The following is a 24,271-nucleotide window of genomic DNA, read 5'->3' on the forward strand; positions in this document are numbered from 1 at the left end:
TATTAACTAGTGATGCATGAATTGATTCTTGATGCATGATCTTCTGCGGGGCATGAATATCTTCCCGCAATATATAAATTCCGCAAGTTATGAAATCTTCTTGCGATGCATACATTTCTGCGAGGTATGAAATCTTCTCGCGATGCATGAATATTAACTAGTGATGAATGAATTAACTTGCGATGCATGAATTGACTCTCGATGCATGAATATTAACTAGTGATGCATGAATTAACTCTCAATGAATTAATATTAACTCTCGATGCATGAATATTAACTAGTGATGCATGAATTGACTCTCGATGCATGATCTTCTGCGGGGCATGAATATCTTCCCGCAATGCATAAATTCCGCAAGGTATGAAATCTTCTTACGATGCATACATTTCTCTGAGGTATGAAATCTTCTCGCGTCTTCTTGCGATGCATGAATATTAACTTGTGATGCATGAATATTAACTCTCGATGCATGAATATTAACTCTCGATGCATGAATATTAACTCGCGATGCATGAATTAACTCGTGATGCATGACTAACTAGTGATGCATGAATTGACTCTCGATGCATGACCTTCTGCGGGGCATGAATATCTTCCCGCAATGCATAAATTCCGCAAGGTATGAAATCTTCTTGCGATGCATACATTTCTGTGATGTATGAAATCTTCTCGCGATGCATGAATTTTCTGCGAGGTATGAAATCTTCTCGCGACGCATGAATTTTCTGCGAGGTATGAAATCTTCTCGCGATGCATGAACATTAACTAGTGATGCATGAATTGACTCTCGATGCATGAATATTAACTCTCGATGCATGAATTGACTCTCGATGCATGAATATTAACTCTCGATGCATGAATATTAACTAGTGATGCATGATCTTTGTAGTTGCTCTCAAGCTTCTCGCAACACTTATCAGAATTTTCAGGTCTTCCTCAAAATTCTGTCCCAGTTAGAATTTTGGCAAATCTCAAAATGATCTTCAATATTGACTTGTTGGCTACCTCTATTGTGAATTTTTGAAATATTTTCAAAAATTCTATCGAAGTTATTATTGTAATGAGAAGTAATAATCACACTGGGTATATGACCGAGCCATCGTGGCGCCTACATATCCTGTTGAGGCAGGAATCAAGTCAAATATAATTCCAATCTTGTGGATGATGAGTGCTGCAAAGAATATGAAAGACTATCAGTAGAAAAATGCACAATTTGAACATGATGGAATATGCAAATGGTATCCTTTGCTATATTCAAAACCTAAAACAAGACATATCACATTTTGGGGATGGACAATCCAATGAAGTAAAATAGGCGTCTCACACATATAAGATTAACTTAACAACACCTTTTATAATGAACAAATCAAAAGACGATTTTTTTTTTCAAAATAAAAAAAAAGATGATGAGATAGTCAAGTCCTCACCGCGATTGGTACCAACACTTAGGATTGCAGGTAAATATCTCTTCTTCTTTTTTAAGATTGAATTACGGTAATCGCTATAGTTTCAAGTGGTACCTCAAATATACTTAAGGATTAACAAGATCCGTTCATCTTGTTTCAAACAAAGGTTTTGAATTGTATCAATCTTCATGTTTCAAGTGCCCTCACGACAAATGCTAGTCCTATTTCACACATATTTGAAACATTTGATTATAGAATATTTTTCAAAATGCACTCACACTCACAAGAATGTTCAATGCACACAACTATGATACCACATGCTTGACCCTTATGTAGATCTCCACTAATGTGAGAACATTTGGAATGAGATCATGTAGGGCTTGTCATTGGCTTATAAGGTAGGCTTAGGGATGGGTAGGATATTTAATTGAGATAAAAGTGACTTAATTCCTCTTTGAGTGTCACACAAAATTTGTGCTCTTAATGATTGGTACGCCTTTGGCGTTAGATCCTTTTCATTGTTCTCCCACCTTTCATCTTCTTTTGAATTCTCATTTTTAACGTTTTTCCTTTTCTTTTTTTTGAGTCCTTATTCGTTGGAGCTTTTCTTTTATTCACTTCTTTATTATAATAATTTTTTCCTTTTGTTTGAGTATTTTCTTTCCCACCTTTCACTGACCCTGCAAGGGTATTTTTTACCTTTCTTTATTTCTTCCACTTTCTTTCTTCCTTTCTCTCTTTTCTATAGAAGTCTTTGCTTCCTTGATTTTGGGAGACTCAATATCTTTGCTTTTGGAAATATCAAACATATATTTTCCTCTTATAATTTGCACATTCCTGGTGCACTCAAGAAGGTTGGGCCACGAGAGGTTAGTACTTGTAAGCACTCAAAAAGGGTAGTGGTTAAGATGTGGTTGTCCAAATAAAGGTTTCAGGCTCAAAATGGGAAAACTAGGGATTAATGTAATTTGGTAGGCTTTGAAAGGCACAATCGGGTCAAAAAAGTCCTACAATCCTTTTTCAAACCAAACATTACTCATGATTTTGCCTCGAAAAACATTAAGGTCAAGTTCTAGATCAACAGTGTAACACAATTGAACTTTGATCAAAATCTCACCACACAATGCACATGAAACATAAGGTTAGTTTTATTCTTATCTTGATTGCATGCAAGAGAATTTTCAAGCATCACAAAAGTACAGATAAGAGGTACCACGAGAATCTATGGTTTACCGCAAAGTCAGTCTTTTCAATCATATCGAATATATTTACATGCTCTTAACTACATAGGTCTCGACCGAGCTAAAGACATGACTCTTACAGTATGTACAAACAATTTTTTTTTGAAGAATGATTATCAAACCCGAGAAGGGCTGCTTACGTATCTCATTAACATGAGAATCATGTGTGCGTAGTTCATGCAGATATGACCTGGAAAATATGCACAAACTATTTTTTTTTTAGAAAAAGATAATACCGAACCTAAGAAGGGTTGCCTACGTATCTCATTAACAAGAGAATCAGGTATGCGTAGTTCATGCAGATATAACTTGGAAAATATGCACAAACTATTTTATAATTTTTTTTGGAGAAGATAATACCGAACCCAAGAAGAGTTGCCTACGTATCTCATTAACATGAGAATCAGGTACACGTAGTTCGCAGATATGACTTGGAAAATATGCACAAACTATTTTTTTAGAAGATAATATCGAACCCAAGAAGGGTTGCCTACGTATCTCATTAAACTGAGAATCAGGTGTGCGTAGTTCATGCAAATATGACTTGGAAAATATTCATAAACGATTTTATAATTTTTTTTGGAGAAATAATACCGAACCCAAGAAGGGTTGCCTACGTATCTCATTAAGATGAGAATCAAGTACGCGTAGTTCGTGCAGATATGACTTGGAAAATATGCACAAACTATTTTTTTAAGAAGATAATACCGAACCCAAGAAGGGTTGCCTACGTATCTCATTAAACTGAGAATCAGGTATGCGTAGTTCGTTCAGATTAGACATAAATAATTTAAAGCTTTAGACAACTCAAAGAAATTCCTAGGTCTAGCGCCACTAAAAATTTGTAGTCATGAAGATTTTTTTTCACCAATATGTTTTATAACCTCTTAATCGTCAATATTTATATTGTCTGTTGAATGTACCCTACGAATTTCTACAGTAATGATTTGTTGTACTTTTTTGGATATTTCCTTGGACCTTTGTCTCCTTCCAATTTTTACAAGATCCAGACACTGTTATGACCATCCCCGACTGATGTCGGAGACGGTATCCCTACAAAAATATGAGAAATATGTGAGAGCAGGACCGTCATACAAAATAATAATAAAAATAAGTGGGTGCCACCTCATAGTCAAATACTCCCCTGATTTATCGTTTTGACTTGATATTAATGCCTTGTGAAATACAAGGACTCGAATTCCGTTAATCCTCTTATCTCTTGCGACTATGGACAAAAAATGATTTCTGAATTTGAACATAAATTAATTTTTCGCTGTAAAGAAGAGCAACTCAAAATGTAATAGTGTTAGTTCCTGTACATAATGAATAATGCAAAATATCACACAAATAATGAATCAATCACATAAATACTGTTTTAATTAAAGGCAAACAAAATATATCACATAGCATACAAACAATTATTGCGCGTCCTATACGATTATGTGACCCTTTTATGCCTAGGGTAGGCCTATCGATTCGAAGGATGTATTACACCCTTTGATAACCTTCCATTGTCCCCCAAAACACTTAGTACAATTTATGAATAAATGAAATAGAATTATGAAGTTAGGGGGAAAAGAAAGAAGGAAAAAAAATTACAAATATTCAATTCCACGTAGGGGTACCATCCTATTCTAAGCCTTTGCCGAAGGGTCTTCCTCTTGAAATTCTTGTCATCTCCGATTGCCAACACTTCGAATAGGCTAGCAGCTGGTGAAACTCTTTCTTTAACCTAAGCAAACTATAATCTAATTCTTACCCTATGAGACAATGATTTTCTCAATCAACGTATACATCCTTCAAATTGAAACACATAAGTATGAACGTCCATTTAGGCCGTGGGTCATTTTGGACTCAAGGTGGTCTTCTAATGAGCTCAACACGCCTTGGGTGTTGGGTCACTTAAGGTTGATGCTTAAATTCGAATTTGGTTTTGCTCTATCATAGGGTGACTAGAATTGGTTTAGAAGTGACGGTTACCTGAGTCGGACAGACAACGGGGTAAAGCTAATAAACGACGTTGAATGACCGCAAGCCAACTATTCATTTATTACTTCCAAAGATTAGACTTGTGTGTTTTTCTGAAGGAAGTCGTGGTAAGCTACGTAACTTCCTTTGTCCTAATGCAAACTATTTGTCATTTGACGGGAATTATGCCATGAAATGCAATGATAATATACACAATATAAAATAAATAATGATTAAATACAATAAACAAATAATCATTGAAATATAAAAATACAAGGTATAATAAAACAAAAATTTCCTCAATTTGAAAAAAAAAACAAATTCATATTGGTTAAAACCTCTAAACTCCCTAGCAGAGTCGTCATTCTGTTTACATCCCTACTCTATCAAAATAGGGCGAAACGTCGCGACAACTCAAAAATAATTAATTGATTCAATTTTAACAAAGTTTTAAAAATAAACGAGTTTTGAAAAGAGTCGCCACCTAATTTTAGGAAAATTAGGAAAACCAATTATTAATCTACGAAACCAATTCGATTCTAGGGAAGGGGTTCAAGTTATTCCGAAGGGAAGGGGTTAGGCACCCTTCGGAATCCACAATTGTGGTTCCCGACTAAATTCATTTTTTTTTCAAATTGAGAAGGAAAATAAAATAATGTACAAGTATAATAGACATGCAATAAACACAATAAAATAATAATCATTGGCCTAAAGTTTACCTAACGTCAATATTCACAAAATAATGAAATAAAAGTATAATTCGAGCTTTTTCGAATGGCTTCAAGGAAGCAAGTTTTGGGTACCTGTAAAGACACTTAGTAAAAGACTTAGTGTCAAATAAATAAAAATGAATAACTCAAATAATGACTTAAAAATAAAAATCCGTCTTATTAACATGGGAGGCCTTGGAAATCGACGGTAATTTCTTCATCGGCCAATTCCAACAACTAAAATTATATATAAACTTAAATTAGAATTTTCGTCTTTTAATATTGGGGAGGCCTCCAAAACCGACAGAGAGTTTTTTCATTCGACAAATTTAACATAAAACTATTAACTTTAATTTAATTTCCGCCTTTCAAAATGGAAAGCCTCTAAATCCGACGGATAGATTTTTCATCAGCCCATTTAACAATTTCAACAACAATAACACAACTAACAGGAATAATAATAACACTAATAATCTAATCTTAAGAAGAGATAATGATTATATAATAATATGACAATAATAATAAACTAAAGAAAATAAAAGCATAATAATAATAATAATAATATAATAAATCAACAAATTCAAGAAAATGATGCATCTAGTTAGCAAATGAATATAATAATCACTAATAAAACTAATCAAAAACAAAACTAAAGCAGTAACATAAATGGAAATAAACACCTCATGAACAATTACATAAAAAATGCATTTAAACAAAAATACTAACACAACAATGAACCAAATGTGACAAAAAAAAGACAGATTAAGCAAACAAAATTCAAAAGAACAATAATAACATAGAAAATAGGAGACACTAAGCAAAATTTAATAAAATTAAAGTAAGAGATTTGGGTTTTTACCATTATGTGACGTTGCTGATGCCTCGCTGGACGCCTCGCTGGACGCCTCCAGCTCTTGCTGACAGTTGTTGGTTGCCTTAAATTCGCCGTTAAAACGGAGCAGACGAGCGGACTGTCGGCTGTCGTGCTCCTCGCCGGCGCTGCTATTTCATCCTCGTCAGTTGGAGCTGGTTCTCGCACTCCTGGTTCGTTGATGGTTGATGTTACGAGAAAGGAGAAAAAAAAACGGAGGAGGAGGACGACGGGAGATGGCTTGAGCTGCTCTCCGTTTGGAGTTGTTGTTTATCTGCAAAAACAACAAAAAAATGAAAAAGGGGAAGGGGAAAGGGTTGTTCCGTTGTTGGGAGTGGGAGAGAAAGAGGAGAAGGGAAGGGGCGACGGGAGAGGGGCAGAGAAGGAAGGGAGAAGACGAAAGGGAGAGGGAAGAATAGGAGGTACTGATACCTTTTCCGGTTTCGCCGGAGGAGAAAAAGGGATAGGGGCAATTGCTGCTGAGATTGTAGCTGTGTTTGTTGGTGTTGTCGATTTCTTCACCGGAGAGTATAGCGGAGGCTGCTGGTTAGAAGATGGAGAGGCGCCGGTTAGGAGATGGAGGGGGAAGAAGTTGAATGTAGAAAGGGGAGGAGGAGAGGCGTCTGGGAGGAGGAAAAGGAAGGGGAAGGGGCGGCTAAGGGAAGAAGAGGAAGGTTTTTTTTTCTAAAAATTAATTCCCCCCCCCCCTAATATTTTGACCTAGTTAATAACTTAAATAAAAACACAAAATGGGCTCAAATGACGGGCTTAGCATCGTGGCCCAAAATTATCTGAATAGCATTCCTAATTAATTTTTTTTGTATTTGACTTTATTTTAGACTATTGCTAAATTCACACAAATATTAACAAATGTAACAATTAAATAAATAAAACTTCAAAATCATGAATTTTTAAAATGTTAGGCCAAAATTGAGTGTCAACAATGACTAAAAATTGCAAAATTGAACCTTATTCGTCATAATGATGACATTATGATTTCTTGGAGTGATTATATGTTTATGAGGACTTATATTCAATTGTTCTTGGTTTCGAGTGAAAAATTGTTGTGTATCGTGTTGTCAAATGAATTGGAAAGGCAGGGGTTCAAGGGTTGAATAATTGATAGTAAGGGATGTGTATGAGTTGCAAGGGTGAAAATTGGGGGGTAGTGTACGTGAAATAAGTTCTTGGGTAGATTTTGGAGAAAATGAGTTATGTTTAGTGGTTAGAAAGCTTAATGTGCTATGTTGTCATGGCTGGAAGACGAAGAGAAAGTAAAGGTATGACGTGAGCGAGTAGTCGAAGTGTTGTAATAATATTTGGAAACTTTTGTATGTGTTAGAATGGTTAGGCCATGATCAAGAACCTAGTAAGTAGGTTAATTAAGATGTTGGTTAGTCGTAAGGGTACTAGTGTAACCCCGATGTATTTCAAGAGAGTAAATGTGGAGAAGCGAATGGTTGATTTCATAATCTTACTAGTTGGTTTCTTATATTATGTGGTGGGCGTTGGGTTGAACGATGAGGCTTACCAGTACGTGTGTTTCATACTGATGATATTCTTGTTATGTTTTTTGACATACTCTAGATTCAGGTTAGTGATGTTTCATTAGGTGAAAACGAAAAAATTCTCCAGCAACCTTCAACTTTCTTTCTGCATGGTTAGAGTTGTCCTTATTTATTATGTCCAGTTGTACTCTTAGTAGTTCTTGAACCTATTTAGACTAGATCCTTAGGGCGTTAATTGCTTTGCTTACAAGTCTTAATCAAAATTTTGTTAAGGAAATTCTACTTATAAAATATCATTAGTACACTTTATTCTGTTTTATTTAATTTCCAAGTGTTTTTAATTATTGGGACATGAGGGTTCTCCTACTTAGATGGTGGTACATAGATGCCTGCATGGCTCGGTGGGTTGGGATGTGACACATTGGCTACATCTTATGCCCTTTGGAGGTTCTCCACTGTTTGAGGTCCAGACTCTAAACGCCTTGTCTATGGACGACTCTTATTGGTTACATGAGAGGCTATCCACGGTTCAAGGTTCAGGCTACACTTTTTTCTTCTTTAGACTTACCCTAATCCGTTCTTAGTAGTTGTAGCTATTTGTGTACATGTCGGGCTTACGGAATCCATTTGAAATTTTATTTAAACTTGCGCACGAGTGTACCTTCTGGGTTTATAGGAGTCCAACTAGATTTAGTTAGTTAAACATATTTCATTTATGTCCTTAGTAAATTAGTACAATGGTGTACATTTCTTTTGCCTTTCCGTGCTCTTGACCTATGTTTGTGCTTTATTTTCACTTTTTATGTTGCTTTCACTTCTCTTGCTTATTTTGCCTATGATGCCTACTGAATATTTATTTTTTTAACCATCATGCTACACGCTGAATCTTCTATTTCATGATAAGGGTCCGATCACCAACTACCAAAATTGATATTCGAGCCTATTCCAGTAGTGGTTCAGAAGCAAGAGTGAGCAGTTGACGTCCTGAAACTACCTGTCTCTATCTATATTTTGGTAGCTAGTTTTTGTCTTTTAAGACAAGCTTTGTACTTTGAGATATAAATATAAATCTCTCACCTATATTTGATGGAATACAATTAATACATGTATATCTAACAGATAAAGACAGATTCATATTCGTATGAATCAGGAATAAATTTGATACAAAATTCAAACATAGTTGATACAAAATAAAAAAATAATTTTGTGAATACAATTAATATAAAATAGAAATCTTCCCCTATATTTAATTAAACACAATTAATATGAAATATAAATCTCTCACCTATATTAAATTAAATACAATCGATACATAATATATTTGAACATACTAGATCTCTCTTTTATAAACTTATGGCCCAAAGTTTAGCCCACTCTAAAGCCCATATTATATCCCCTCTTCACCCTTCTTATACAGTTTTTCTAAATAGAAGAAAACTTTTTACACCCTTTCGCAAGCAAAGTATCTGAAAAACAGTGAAATCTTTGAGAGAGAACTATGGATTCGGAAGAAGGAACCCAGCAACCCCAGCTAGTTCTTGCACACAAACTATTCCTTTTGACACATCCAGATGTCAATGACTTGGATAAAGTTCGTCTTCGTGAAGAAGTCTTGGAAGCTGTGGTCTCCAATGGTACATCTGATTCATAATGTTTTCTTTTTGAAGTTCACATTTTTTGTTTTGCTTTATGGATTTGTATTGATTTGCTTGTAAATGGGGTGTTTTTTTTCTCTTCCAGATATGGCTCCGTTGTTTGAAACCCTAGTTTCAAAAGGGGTTTTTAGTTTGAATCTGGACGTTCTTGATCCTATGCGTGTTAAGAATGCTGATGAGCTTAAAAAACTCGATGAGAAGTGAGTACTTTAAATCTGCATATTATGTGATCTCTGAATTTGAATTTTGTCCCTTTAGAGCATACCAATTATAAGTTAAAAAGTCATGTATAGATAACATTGGCTAAGAGGCGACATAATAGTATTGGAGTAAAAAATTTGAAGTAATCTGTAATTAGAGCATTGAATTTTAGTATATGATCATATAATTTCTCCCATCAGGTAAGAGTCATTGAGAAGGTCATTATTGGTGAGCTAAAATAATGAAAGTTGGTATATTTCATTCAAAGATTAGTGAAATTGGAAGTGAAGTTCTGATTTTGGGATCCACTTATAATCTAAAGATCTGGCTGTATTATATACATATTTGGTATTATAAATAGAGGCTGAAGGGGCTGATGGAAAAGAGATGCTCACAACCTCATAGAAGCTTAGTTTTATTAGAGTTAAGTAATACTGACGGGAGCACTGTTCTTAGCTTCTTAGTATGCCCTGCATTTTTGGGGCATGAGCGTTTCCATATTCTCCACCTACTTTCTTTTTATGGTATATTCGATGAACACGTGGAGTATAATTTGGTGAAACTTATGGTACTCAGAGATGAGGGTCTGAATCCCGAAGTCAGATTTGTCATAACCTAAATCATAGGATTTGGGTTTACGTATAGGAGTATGGGTGCTGTATTAGGATACAACCAATACATGCATAATACGATGTATACTACAAGAACATACCTAGTGTAGTTCACAGAGTCTGGGGACATACATATTTATGTGTATATATTTTGACAACTAAAACAATATCAAAGTTAGTGTAATCAAATTCTCTGTAAACATTTAATATATTATTCATAAGTTTTGTGTAATAGCAAAGTATTTTAGTGTTGTATGTGAATATATGCATTATTAGGTGTCCAGCTAGCTTGCGTGCACCTCTATGAATTCCACGGGCTACCTACCACCTTTTATGTGAGTATGTCTGTATGTGACCATATACATATATGACATAAACGCAAAATCAAACCAAGTACACAATCATCCCATACTTCTTTGGCCTAGGTGTAGTTAAAGCACCTAAGTTGTCCAAATCAGCAAATCTAATTTGAATACCACCCCTGCATCCTAAACGTATCGTATCGTATCGATTTGGATGCAGCAATGATTTTGAAGGGTATGAGCAATGGGGGTGTACATTATTTTTTTTGATAGTCAAACCAAACAAAACTAATGTAGTATAAACTACATTGGTTTTAGTTTTGTCGAATTTTTTGTGGTTATTTTCAGTTTTGTGTAGATTTGGTTGATAAGTCAAAAAAATTGATACTACCTAACTTGGCAATCAGTGTACACATATGACAAAAATAGTGCAAGTCAAGTCACATATAATGTGTATGTCAAAATTGGTGTAAGACGTTCTGGATCTGTTGACTAGTTTGCACCTAAAAAAGAATGTTTTTGCTACTCTTGTATATGTTCTATTGATTTTTAATGTTTATTAAAATTTTCACGACCTATTTATGCAAAATTTATTCAACAGTATCATGAAATTTTGCTTAATCCTATATGAACTCCTTTTCTATTCATATATTGTTATTTCTAAAGATTTAAGGATCACATGATCTTAAACATGTCAGTCAAATCCAACCATTGGAATGCTAGTGTACTGTTTAGCAACAAAGAGGATTTAGCCTCAATTACTTCCTCTTCCCCTTTCCGAATAGAAGTAGATAAGGTCTTTGAGAATTATCTGATTTCAAAGTCCAGAGTGTTGAATTGGTAAGCAGGAACCAAAATATATAAACTTGGGGTCAGTTGATTGAAATCATCATTTTGCAAAATGCCAACATTGTTCCAATGTGACTAAAAACAGAAACCAAAACTAACCCACTTTTCTTCATTTCCCAATTATAGACTTATGCAAGCTCCACTTATCATACCGACCTATTGCATCCAAGTATTTGCAGAAATATCAGCATAATTGATTCTCTGTCAATAGATTTTTGACAAGAATTCTTAACCCCTCTAGTAATGACTTCAAAGTGAACTATTTTTGCAATCAATCCTTGTTATATATATAGGCTATAGCTAGTGCAGCACCAGCACCATACCTTCAAGAAAGCCAAGAGCACTACTGTGCAAAAAGGAGCTTACAGAGAGCCTATCAAATCTATCAAGGAGTGTCTCTCCTCTACTCTACCTTCTTTACACCAAAACTAGAACAACATAACACAACTCATCTTGAGCTTCTGTGTTGAAATCTGCTCGCCTTGAAAAATTCTAGCTTTTCTCTCTATCATAATCGACCAACATATGCAAATTGGCACCATCGTCCACCACCCGTTCAGTTTCACTAATAGTCGGGTATACTCGCTTTTTTGGTTTGTTTTGGTTTTTCTGTTTCATTTGAACATCCTTACTGAGCAACGTAAGGTGAAACTATGAGCTAAATGTCCTTAATCCTCAGATAACCCTCAGTTCGTGTCATACTATTCCCAAGGATCCGGGGGACATCACCCTATTCTTAAATAGTTTATGAAGGAGATAGGTGTTTAGACTTTTTTGACAAATCCTCTATACTTTTGATGTAATTACTAAAGGAGTTCACTATTGGTATCTTCTCTGTTTATAATACCAGTTAACTTTTTTAAAAAAAAAGGTTTGTATAATTGACTCATTGTTCATGTTTATCTTTATTTTTACAATAATTGAGGGAAAGTAATGACTTGCTTAGTGGATGGGATTATCATTCTTAAAAAGGTTATAGTGCGTACAATGTATGGATGCTCTGAGCCAATTTGGGCATACCTGCTTGTGCTGTTTCAATTTTTTTATTCATAGTCAACGAAAGTGAGAGAAAGGTGTCTGGTTTCTTTTACATAGAATAGAGATTCACTGTTATTTTCAGAACTTAAATCACATATCTGACTTTATATATTCGTCAAGGATTGCTGATGCAGAAGAAAATCTTGGTGAAAGTGAAGTTCGAGAAGCTCATTTGGCTAAATCATTGTTCTACATTAGGATTGGTGACAAGGCATGCTATCTCTATCTCTCTCTTATTCATTCAAATAATTGTTCAGAGTTCATTTGATCACACTGGGCAAATCTCAATCAAGCTTTGTTGAATTTAAAATTTCAGGGGAAAGCACTTGAACAACTCAAGGTGACTGAGAAAAAAACTGTTGCAGTTGGGCAAAAGATGGACCTGGTGTTCTATACCTTGCAGATGGGATTATTTGACTTGGATTTTGACCTCATCTCTAAATGCATAGATAAGGCAAAGAAGTAAGTCGGAGTGTTCACAGCCAGTTCAGATGTTATCACACATGATGTTCTAAATGCCTTTTTTAGTTATTGAGCTAACTCCCAATGTTTGGTGGCTGACAGATTATTTGAAAAGGGGGGTGACTGGGAGAGAAAGAACAGGTTGAAGGTGTATGAAGGGTTGTTCTGCATGTCCACTCGTAACTTCAAGAAAGCAGCAGATCTTTTCCTTGATTCTATCTCAACTTTTACCACATATGAGCTTTTCCCCTATGATACTTTCATATTTTATACTGTCCTTACGAGCATCATTACCTTGGACCGGGTTTCCTTGAAACAAAAGGTAGTCAATATGTACTCCCTCTAATATCCTTGTTTGCTGTATGAGGAATTTTCTAACTTCAAAATTTGTGTTCCCTTGGAATATCTGGGTTGTTACTGTGATGAATGTACTTGCAAATTCATTTTTATTACGTATATTTTGCAGGTCGTGGATGCGCCAGAGATCTTGACTGTAATTGGAAAGATTCCATATCTGTCCGAGTTTATGAACTCGTTATATGATTGTCAATACAAGTCATTTTTCTCAGCATTTGGTAAGCTTTTCCATTGTTCATTTTTTCTTTTCGTATGTGAAGTGTGTCTTCGTAGTTTGCAAAGGTCTGCACACAAAAGTGTGTAGATTATGTCTGATGGGGTCCCTGATGCATTTTCTTGAGAATTTGATTGAGAATAGTGGTATTTGCAAGGCCTTGATTATTGATAATCCAGTTTGGAGGTTTTGATCCTCAGATGACAGTGTTTCCTTTTTGGAGTAATTTGATAGTGAAATAGGTTACAACTGTTGTATAGAAACGTACCCCCTTTTCTTGTTTGAAAGTCTTTTGAATATCAGCACGAATGTATGGGGTCTTAGTGCTCTTTATTAGTCATGCAAGTATAGTTAGCTTGATTAGACTAAAGGGATGTTCTTTCTGGCACATATTAAAACAGTAAAAAAGATGCTATTTCTGCTCCTGAGACTTGAAACTTTTCGAAGGGATAATAGTTCTTTTACAATTGCATAGAAAGTAATATCTTGTCATCTTTGTTAAGTTTGACAGGGAGTTTGTTTGGGTTGGGAGTTGGGGTAGGTGGGTGGACTTGTAATTCTCATTGCAGTTATTCTTAGCTTGCATAGTCTGCTCACTTCTCCTCGTAATAATAGCTAAAAAATCTTAAACTGATTTCCCTTCAGAGCAGTAACTCAAATTTGTAGGGCAGTTACATTCACTTGAATTTCCCAACTGATTATTGGAGATGGGGCAATGAGAGACCAATTGACCTTTGCGCACACAAACAAAAGATTGATACCTTTATAAAAAAATTTGACAAACCTAAATGTGTGTTTATAGACAGGCGTTAAAATGTGATCTGTAAGTATCGAGTTACAGGAGAGATAAACATGCTATATCTGTCATATACTCGTGATTTGTGATTTACCTATATGTTGATTGCTAGGGTCATGTATGTGGGCCATGAATGATATATCAGTTGCAGAATGGTTGAATTTTACCTTAATGTGTGTTTCAGCTGGCTTGATGGAGCATATTAAATTGGATCGTTACTTGCAACCACACTTCAGATATTATATGAGGGAGGTCAGAACAGTTGTGTATTCCCAGTTCCTGGAGTCCTACAAGAGTGTTACTATTGAGGCCATGGCCAAGGCTTTTGGGGTGTCTGAGGATTTCATCGACTTGTGAGTGCTATTTCATGCTTAGATAATGGACTGTGCATTCACTATAAAACGTGTAACATAATTGAACTTTTCTGTTTTACTTCAGGGAACTATCTCGGTTCATTGCAGCTGGGAAGTTGCATTGCAAGATTGATAAAGTAGCAGGAGTATTGGAAACTAATCGTCCTGATGCAAAGAATGCTCTTTATCAGGCAACTATCAAGCAAGGGGACTTCTTGTTGAATCGCATTCAAAAGCTTTCTCGAGTCATTGATCTCTGAAGCCGTTAAACTGTGGCGTTGTACTTGTTTTCTTCAACTCTCTGTAGGTCTAATATTGATATATTCTGCCTTTTCATTTTGAATTCTTGGGAGAGTATTATTTTAGTAATTTTCTGAAATCAAAGAGATTTTGTGTGTTGGGATAGCTCTTATATTTGGACAAGCATTGCATCTTTTGAAATGTTACTTCCTATTTAAGTTTGTGCTCAGCTGATGCTGAAATTGATTTGAGAATTCTAACTAGTGAAGCTAAATAATGCATTTAGGGGGCCGTTTAGTAGTTAGTTAGAGTTAATTGATACACGGATTAGTTATGAGAGAATTTATATGTATCATTTATGGAGGATTAATTAGGTAAGGTTTTAGTTATTTGATTTGCGTAAAACAATACATAAGTTTATTTGTAATTTATACCTGCATTAGTTAGTGGGTTTTTTAAATTATAGACTAAACATTTTATTAGTTTTATACATTCATTTACCACCTAATTAAATATGAAAATGTGACACTCTGTTCTGTTTTTTAATCTTGAAAGTACAATAAATAAACTAGAAAGGAGGAAATATCATTTATACATATTTTAATGGGAATTTATATGAAGAATAGGATCGATAAGGTTTTAATAATTTAAGTTGAACCTTTTTAGAAGTTAACTTTGAAAGTTTGCTTATAATTGTGTATAATTAACTGTTTTAACATGTTTGTGTGAATAAATAATTACTTGATCAACACGTGATAGTGCGTAAATGAAAAAAAGTAATCATACTCTTCAATTTTTAAGAGAGGGTACAGAAATGTTGGTAACTGTACATGGGTAAATAAAAAAGAATTCATTTTTTTACATTTTTTATTTTTAGTCTTTGTAATTTATTTTTTGAGATATACTTTTTAATGGAAAATGATCAAGAATATCCTTTAATTAAGAGAAATTGAACAAAAATACTTTCAGTTAATAGTTTGATTTAAAAATGCTTTTGCAGTCAATATTTTGATTTAAAATATCCTTATCATCAATACTATGGTCCAAAAGTACCCTTACCATCAATACTTTGATTAAAATATGCTTATATTATTACTTAATTAGTCGAAAATGCCCTTTTCCTATATATATATATATATATATATATATATATATATATATATATATATATATATATATATATATATATATATATATATATATATTCTTCCTCCTCACGGTTACTTTTATTTTCTTCTCCATTTGTACCTTCTTTTCTTGCACCGTCGAAACAATCATAATTTCCTCAAAAAACAACAAAAAAGAAAAGACAACGAAAATAAGAGGGATAATGCACAAGTACCCTCTCAACTTATGTCCGAAATTTCAGAAACACACTTATACTATAGGTTGAGTGGGGTACCTGTGCATTATCCCCGTATATATATATACACTCATGAAAAAATAATTCTCATTGGACAAAAGTATCATATATTTATTTTCCTAGTATTTGGATATCTCAAATCTAACTATTCCACTTGTTTTGGAAGAAAACCAATATTAAGAGTTCATTAGCCATGCAATTGAGATTTCAAATTTGAATCAGTGTTTGTTTTATGAAATTTGAAAAAAAAATTCAACTATTATTTCAAATACCAAATTTACCTTAAAAATAAAATTTCATTTCTAGGTTTGTAGTTTCACTTTTTATAAATTTAAAGCTTGACACATGAGCTATACATACAAAAAAAGGCTCATAATTTTAATTTTGCAAAAGAGATCCGACCTCCACATGAAGAAATGATTTGTAGAATGTGAGCGATTATATTATAAAAATTAGTTACTATTAGTGTTGATTTATTGAATCAATGGATATTTATAAAATTATGTAAAATTTTGTAATAATAAATAATCAGAAACATTTATCTACAAGAAACATGAAAAAAAAAATTATTTGTTAATGTTGTGCTTTCTGATATTTTAATATCTTATTTATAAGGAATAATTACTAAACTACACAACTTTACTTTACCTATTTCCAATATTTCCCTACTCTTTTATTAAAATTCAAAAATCCCTTTTATACACCCAATGGTACTGAACTTAATTTTTTACGTTGGAAATCAAAACTTGAACTTACCCATCCCCAAAAATTTCGCCCAAATTCCACCCCCCACCCCTAAAATTTTTGGATAAATTTTTAAACTAAATTTGAAATTCAAAAAAATTCAATCCCTATTCTTCCGCTTTAGAGCTTCTCAGGTAATTTTTCTTCGATTCTTTTAAAAAAATTTTTGTGTATGTAATGTTCTGCATTTTCTAAAAAATTTATAGATTTCTTTCCTGAATCGAAAGTTTCGAAGATTTGAGTTCTAAACTGTTCCATGACCCTAACAAGATCGAAATAACAATCCTTATTCATCCGATTTAGAGTTCAGAATTTGTTTATCATCTTCTCCAGTAAGTTTACTTTCTCTTTTTTTTTTTTTTGCATTTCTTGTGTATCTAATGTTCTTCCTTTTCTAAAAAAATTATTGTTTTTTTCCAGAAGCGAAAGTTTTGAAGATTTGAGTTCTAAATCGTTGCATGACTCTATAATCATGACAAATCCAAGTTCTAGCAAGAGATCTTCTTCAAAGAATAGACATGCATCAACTTCAAAATACCCAAAAACCCCAAAGAAAAGGGGTAGAAAGGCGGCACCTCCGATCATTCGACCAACACCACCTACGGTATCAACATTTGTATCTCTATCCATCCTGATTTTTGTATCTTTTTCAGTAGTTGGATGATTTTTTTTTTTAAAGTATCGTTTATTTCATTGCACTCATGGAACACAGAATATTGTTGATACTTTTATGTCTTACACATTCCTATATGTTTCATAGATAAAATTTTAAGTATCGATTTATAATTTTTTGATACTTTATTTTTTTTGTATATATGTATATAACACAAATAAAATATTTAGATATTTGTGTATCTATTATTTATTTTTTTGTATATTTATATACTTATGAAAAATTAATTCTCATTGGATAATAATATCATATATTTATTTTCCTAGTATTTGGATATCTCAAATCTAACTATTCCACTTTTTTTTTGGAAGAAAACCACTTTTAAGAGTTCATTGGCCATGCAATTAGACACTAATCCTTTAATTTTTGGTATTAAAAAATAATTTCACCTGTCTATTAATAATAATGTTTAATCAAAATTAAACAAGAGAAAATAGATAATTATATTCATTTAGTGTGGTGGAATTTCATATTCTATAGTTATTACAAGTTGCAATCTTTAGAATTTCTATTTAATATTTTATTTTTTTTAATTTAATTTTTGGTGATAAATATAAACTCTAAACCAATAAAATTTAGGAAGTCCAAGTGAAGGACATATTTCTATGGTAAAAAAAAAAATCATTTGTTTTTATATACAATAACTTTTAATTATTTGGCATGAACACAACTTATAGTTTACCACTAATTCACCTTCTTAATGATGTGTAGCTATTAAGTTTCCACCAAAGTCATGATTTTGATTTAATGCTTGCCCTCTCATCCTTTACTCCACTATTTTTTTATATAAAAAAAAAGTAATTTTATTATCATATCAATTTACTTGCGGTAAATAATTTATTTTATTGTCAAGACGTATAAAATTACTTATAAAATTACTTTTTATAAGAGTTACTCATGGATATATTGAATGTCAATATGTTAGAGAATATTTAGGAACCCCAGTTTGGGACCAAGTCAATTTTTTCTAATTAATTTTAGTTTTTAATTATTTTATTTTTAGTATGCTATGTATTATATTAAAATAAATAAATTAAAAGTCACCCTGTTAATTCTTTTCATTACACGTTTTAATTATCTTAATCACATATATACTTTTCCCCATTTACAACCATTTTAAAAAAAAAATCTTCCTTACTTAATGTACAAGTAGAAACATATTTATTTCAATTCATAAGAAATTAAAAGGAGACAATCTCATACTTAAAAAAACATGAGGAGTTTTTATCGTTACATTTTGAAGAATACTATATAAATGAGCATAACATTATTCATTCAACATATGCTTTCATCATATGTCTTTTCTCCTACATTCTCATTAAGCCCATATTCTTTATTTCATTTCTATTATTTATTTTTTAATTTGGATGACAAAAATTAATTACTTCTTTCATTTTATCAACTTGGACTCTATTAACTAAAAATAATTTTTCCTTTATGCATTTTTTTGAGAATTTTTTCAAAATGTCATTTCTTTGATATTTAATAGGACTCCTTAGCCATGTTTTTAATATTTATTTAAAATGTAAATATTTTAATTTGTTATGTATCTAATTTATATATCTTTTAATTTGTTTGATTTTGCAAAAATAAATTATTCAATAACAGAAAGGAGAAAATCAGGGGAGAAAACATTAAGAAAAAAAAGAAACATATCACTTAAAATTCGCATCAGTTACTATTTCAAAGAAATCCCCTTTCTCATTCGAGATTAACAATTTCAATCTCTATTTTCTCCTTTATCAAAATCTTAATCATGGATTGTATTCCGTAATCAAAATTGTATTACATGACAGCAAAATATATATTTCTTTTATTTGTATTACAAAAATATTACTGATTGTATCCCAATACAATCTAATTATTACATATGAATATGATTTATGAAAGGGAACAAGATTCTGAAAAAAATAGCATACATGATGGAAATAATACAATCTGTTGAGGAAGAATATAATATTCAAAAGGGTTAATGCACAAGTACCCCCTATGACCAAAATCTCAGAGACACCTAAACTATACTAAGGTCTTATTACCCCCCTGAACTTTTTTTTTTAATTTTGTATATCTTTTGTTTTACATGGCACACTCCGTGACTCAACGCAATTGAGGCGCGTGGGAGATACTTGGATGTCATGTAAGCCAAAAAGGTGCACAAATTTACAAAAAAAAAAAAGAAAAAGTTCGGGATATATGTGTGTGTGTGTAATGAATATGAAAGAAATAGGGATGAAAGATTCTAAAAAACAACATACTTAGTGAAAATAATACAATATGAAGGATATAATATTCTAAGAAAACTACAAATTGATTCTGAAAAAAATAGGATACATCTATGCTTAGAAAATACAAATCCATTTGGCATACCTATTGGAATGACTACAAACTAAAAAAGAAATACAATGTTCTTAATAAAAAAAAATATTGAGTAAAAGAAAAACATTTGACAATTTTTTTTTATGAATATAATTCTAATATGAAATCAATTTTCTCCTCCTCCTCCTTCTTCTCCGATTTTTTGTTCACCCTCCTCCTCCTCCTTCTCCGATTTTTTGTTCGCCAAACCCAAATTCGAACCCGTATTCACTTGTGCATTAGTAATGCTATAAGCAAAATTCAAAATTATTAAATATAAATGTATAAAAAAATCAAATAATATATGATGTAAAAATACCAATGTAGATTACTACAATATACTAAAATCTCAAATATGAAAATAATAATTAAAAAAAATAATGTTTAAAAGACCAAAAATTTGAAATATATAAAGAGGTAAAATCTCAAAAAATACTTGGTGAATACGAAAACAAACTCAAATTTTTTTTTAATAATACTGTTTAAAAGATGGAAAATCTAAAATACAAAATACATGGTGAATATGAAAACAAAATCACAAAAAATCTCATAAAATACTTGTTGACTTCAAATTTACCTTAACCAATCGTGAAAAATATATAGAATTAATTGTTTCTTGAACAAAGTTTTGAAAATTCAAAGAGTTGATTTTCTTGAAAAAGTAAATGAGATAACAATGGTGAAGAAGGTAAAAGAGAGAAAGAAGTGATTTGGGGTAAAACATAGAAAGAGGGGTAATTGGGTAATGCGAGTTTCTTTTACCGGATAGGGGAGTAAAAAAATGGTCCAATGTGGGCCTGATTTGAGAAATAAAATGAAAGGACATTAATTATATTATGATATAATTTATTTACTAAAATATTGACATATTGATATTTTAATAATTATTTTAAAGTTTAGATGTTTTTAATAATTATATTAGGGATTGTGACTAGTTTACTAACTTTTTTTTTCAAATCAAATTTTGTCATGGGCCCTATTATTTATTAATTAAATATATTCTTTTGGGCTCCAAAAAGGAGCCCATAAAAAAAGCAAATATAACCAAAAAAAAAAACTTACAACTGAGTTAGCCCAAAAATGACAGAGTTGAGGTATATAACAAGACCCTAAATAATAGGGTTTTATAATATAAACCCTAGTCCTTTCATCTTCTCTATCTTCTTCTTGCCGCCACTAAGTATGTGTGCATTGGTTCTTTCAAATTTAATCTCCTTTTCCTTCTTTAGTGCGTGTTAAAGATTCTTCATAGTCGATAGATGTGTTGTTTCTTGCTCAACAACCAATGGTGAATTCCTTTTTTGTTTTGTTGCCTTTTGATTTCGAAGTAGCTTTGGTGTTCTTTACTCCATTAAAGGTGTATCATCCGGTGGGGGTTCATGAGTTTGTGAGAAACTTGAAAGAGAGTTAGAACCTTGTATTTAAAATTCGTAAATCTTTGTAAGTATTTCTTGATTTTTCTTCACCCTTATTTCAATTAATCTACAAGATTAACTTTTTTTTTCTCATTTGAAGTAGAGGCGGAGAAATCTAGGTTAGCTCCTTCATCTTGATATCTTGGTTGGATACAAGAATATAAAAGGCAGATCTAGTACCTGAAATCAAGTGTTTTGTTGGTGACTGTATCACTTTTTGTTTTTGGCTGACATATTAGGTTAGTTTTCTCACAATTATATTTCCCTTGAAATGGCCATAAACTATCTAGTAAATATAATGGATGTGAGACTCTGTGTCTTTCCATTTGTTTAAAGGTTGTTGATGTTGTTTATACTTCTTGATTTAATTTTAATTGTTGGTATGTGATATTTATTCATGTCCAAGATTTTCTTTCCCATGATTGGTATTTTATTAAAATTATGAAATTATTGTGTTTTACCATTTTTATCATAGTGTTTGTTATGAAGTCCACAACTAAGTGATGAGTTTCTCTGAATATGCGTCTTATTTGAATGTTTCGTTGACACATAATCTCAAGTAAGTTTTCCATCCTCTCTTATAACTCCAAAGATATTCTTCGAATTCCTCATTTTCATAGTTTGTGACTGAGAGAATCTTTCTCTAGATTGATTTGGTGAAATCCTTGGTTTAGGCAATGTATAAAGCCTTTTTAAATTGTTGTCATCTCTTATTACATGTTTGTAGTCATTTTTATGCTTTGTGCCTCAACATAAATTAGATCGCTATTATTGTATCTTATAAAAAAATTATATGATCTTCGACTCGTGTTTTCTTTGTTGGCTATACTTGTGCTACATTTACTCACCCTATTTTGAAAAACTCCACTACATTGTGGGATAGTTAAGTGTAGGTTCATAACTTTGAAGCAAATCAATCACAATATTTCTAGGAAAATGAATGTCTCTAAGCCATGAAAATTAAATCTTCTTATTTTGATTGCAACTATTGAAAGAGTGTTATCATGATTAGAAAAAATTCTTTGACTTGTTAACCATCTAACGAGAGATATTTTCAGGGACTTTCAACACCTTCATCATCTTAATTATTGATACTCTATCTTTAGAGTAGAAGAGAATAACTTCAACATCATATGATAGATGATTAATCTCTAGGATCAACTTTTGTAATTCATATTTTTTGAAATTTTCATTCCTCTGTAAACTGTCAAGTCATTTAGCTAAAACTTTTTGCAAAGTTGCAATAGCGAATAAAGTTAGGAAAGGAGGGTCTTCTTGTTTCAAGCCACAGAAGACTAGGAAAAAAGTCATGAAGTTGATCACTAATCAGCATAGACTGCCAATTATTAGACACAAGTCTCAGGACCATATCAACAATAATTTTAGAGAAACCAGACTTCCTTAGGACCTTATTTAAGAAAATCTAGGTGATCATATCATATGTCTTAGTCATGTCCAACTTTACCACTACATTAACATTCTTATCACTCATGTTTATATATTTGATAACTTCTAGGGTTTCTTCAAGGAAATATTTTTACCATTCAAAAAGACATTACGCATCAACTAAAATTAGATATGATTTGTAATGTCCGCTTCTCTTATGATAATATTCAACTTTATTAGGGATTCACCAGAACTTTTCTCTAACTGTTTGAATAGTCATCAACATTTATGTTTCCTAGCTTTAGAATGAATTTCTTTTTAGATAGAGATGAAATTTAAGAACTTCATTATTAAATTTCACATCATTAATTTTGATTTTGAAGATAAAAGTTTAGTTTAAAAAGAAGCTATAGTACTTTAATGTTTCATTAACTCAGAACAATAAATTAAAAAAACTTTCCGAGAACATTAAATAATTGAAATATTTTAACTCATTTCAGATTTAAGGGTTTTCACTTTTATTGATCTTTATGTTGAGCTATTGATTTGACACAATACCAGGTAAGTTCTTGAATTGTTACCAACAAATACAGTTGAAACACCATTATGACAAAAATTGAGTGATGTTTTTAAATGCTACCAAAATTGACCCATATTATAAATGACATGTACATATTATATCACACTTCAAACAATCCCTAACCCTAGACACTAAAAACAACCCTTGGAATTGCGGCAGATCTCTCTTCTTCTCCATCCTTTTCCCACTTCCCCCCACCAACACTCACTGTCCAACCAACTAATCCTTGTCTGTCACCATGGAAGTTAAGGTATATATATGTTTTTAGACTAATAACTATTCTTTTATTAACTTTATTCTTGTTTATGTACTCATGGAATTGATCGTCTATGAGTTTGTGATAGATGATCAACTCCTTGAGTACATAACAAAGAAACAAGTTAATAAAAGAATAGTAATTAATCAAAAAACATATATATCCCTAGGCTTCCATGGTAATTGAGGAGGAAAAGGTGGTTGGACAATGAGTATTGGGGGGGGGGGGAGTGGGAAAGGATGTAGAAGAAGGGAGATCCGTTGCAACTCTAAGGGTTGTCAGTTAGTGCCTAGGGTTAAGGGATTGTTTTACAGTGTGATATAATATGTACATGCCATTTATAATATGGGTCATTTTTTGTAGCATTTAAAAACATCACTCAATTTTGGTAACAATGGTGTTTCAACTGTATTTGATGGTAATTAATTCAAAAACTTACACGGTATTGTGTCAAATCTATAGATCAACAAAAAGAGAAGATTAAAGAGTAAATAAAAGTGTGAATACATGTTAGATTAAAAACATGTGGTCCAAACTCTATATGAGTAATTTGATTTGTACCTTTGAGCAACCTTTCGCAATCTTAGCAAATGCAATGAGTGCGGCATGGTACTTTTTCAGCTCGATGACAGCCATGTATGCAGTAAGCTGCTCAGATGTGATAGGAACAATAGTATTATTACGCAATACAATAGACAATCTATCCAACCACTCTTG

At 32.3% G+C, this 24,271-nt stretch overlaps 1 protein-coding gene and 1 long non-coding RNA gene across 2 annotated transcripts; one reads left to right on the forward strand and one right to left on the reverse strand.

The window, feature by feature from the left end:
- Positions 1-3,308: 3,308 nt before the first annotated feature.
- LOC138337128 (uncharacterized) lies at positions 3,309-6,897 on the reverse strand. Its single transcript, XR_011210554.1, has 3 exons — positions 6,629-6,897; positions 6,185-6,470; positions 3,309-3,920 (listed from the first exon to the last, which is right to left on the reverse strand). It is a non-coding gene; the product is annotated as an uncharacterized lncRNA (long non-coding RNA).
- Positions 6,898-8,993: 2,096 nt separating this feature from the next.
- On the forward strand, positions 8,994-15,011 carry LOC101267619 (26S proteasome non-ATPase regulatory subunit 6 homolog). Its single transcript, XM_004242796.5, has 8 exons — positions 8,994-9,338; positions 9,445-9,559; positions 12,481-12,571; positions 12,677-12,822; positions 12,925-13,144; positions 13,289-13,397; positions 14,374-14,542; positions 14,628-15,011. The coding sequence occupies exons 1-8, from the start codon at positions 9,203-9,205 to the stop codon at positions 14,800-14,802; spliced, it is 1,161 nt and encodes a 386-aa protein (XP_004242844.2). The 5' UTR covers positions 8,994-9,202; the 3' UTR covers positions 14,803-15,011.
- Positions 15,012-24,271: the final 9,260 nt, after the last annotated feature.

Source organism: Solanum lycopersicum, chromosome 7 (genome assembly GCF_036512215.1).
Source record: "Solanum lycopersicum chromosome 7, SLM_r2.1".
Lineage (NCBI taxonomy): Eukaryota > Viridiplantae > Streptophyta > Magnoliopsida > Solanales > Solanaceae > Solanum > Solanum lycopersicum.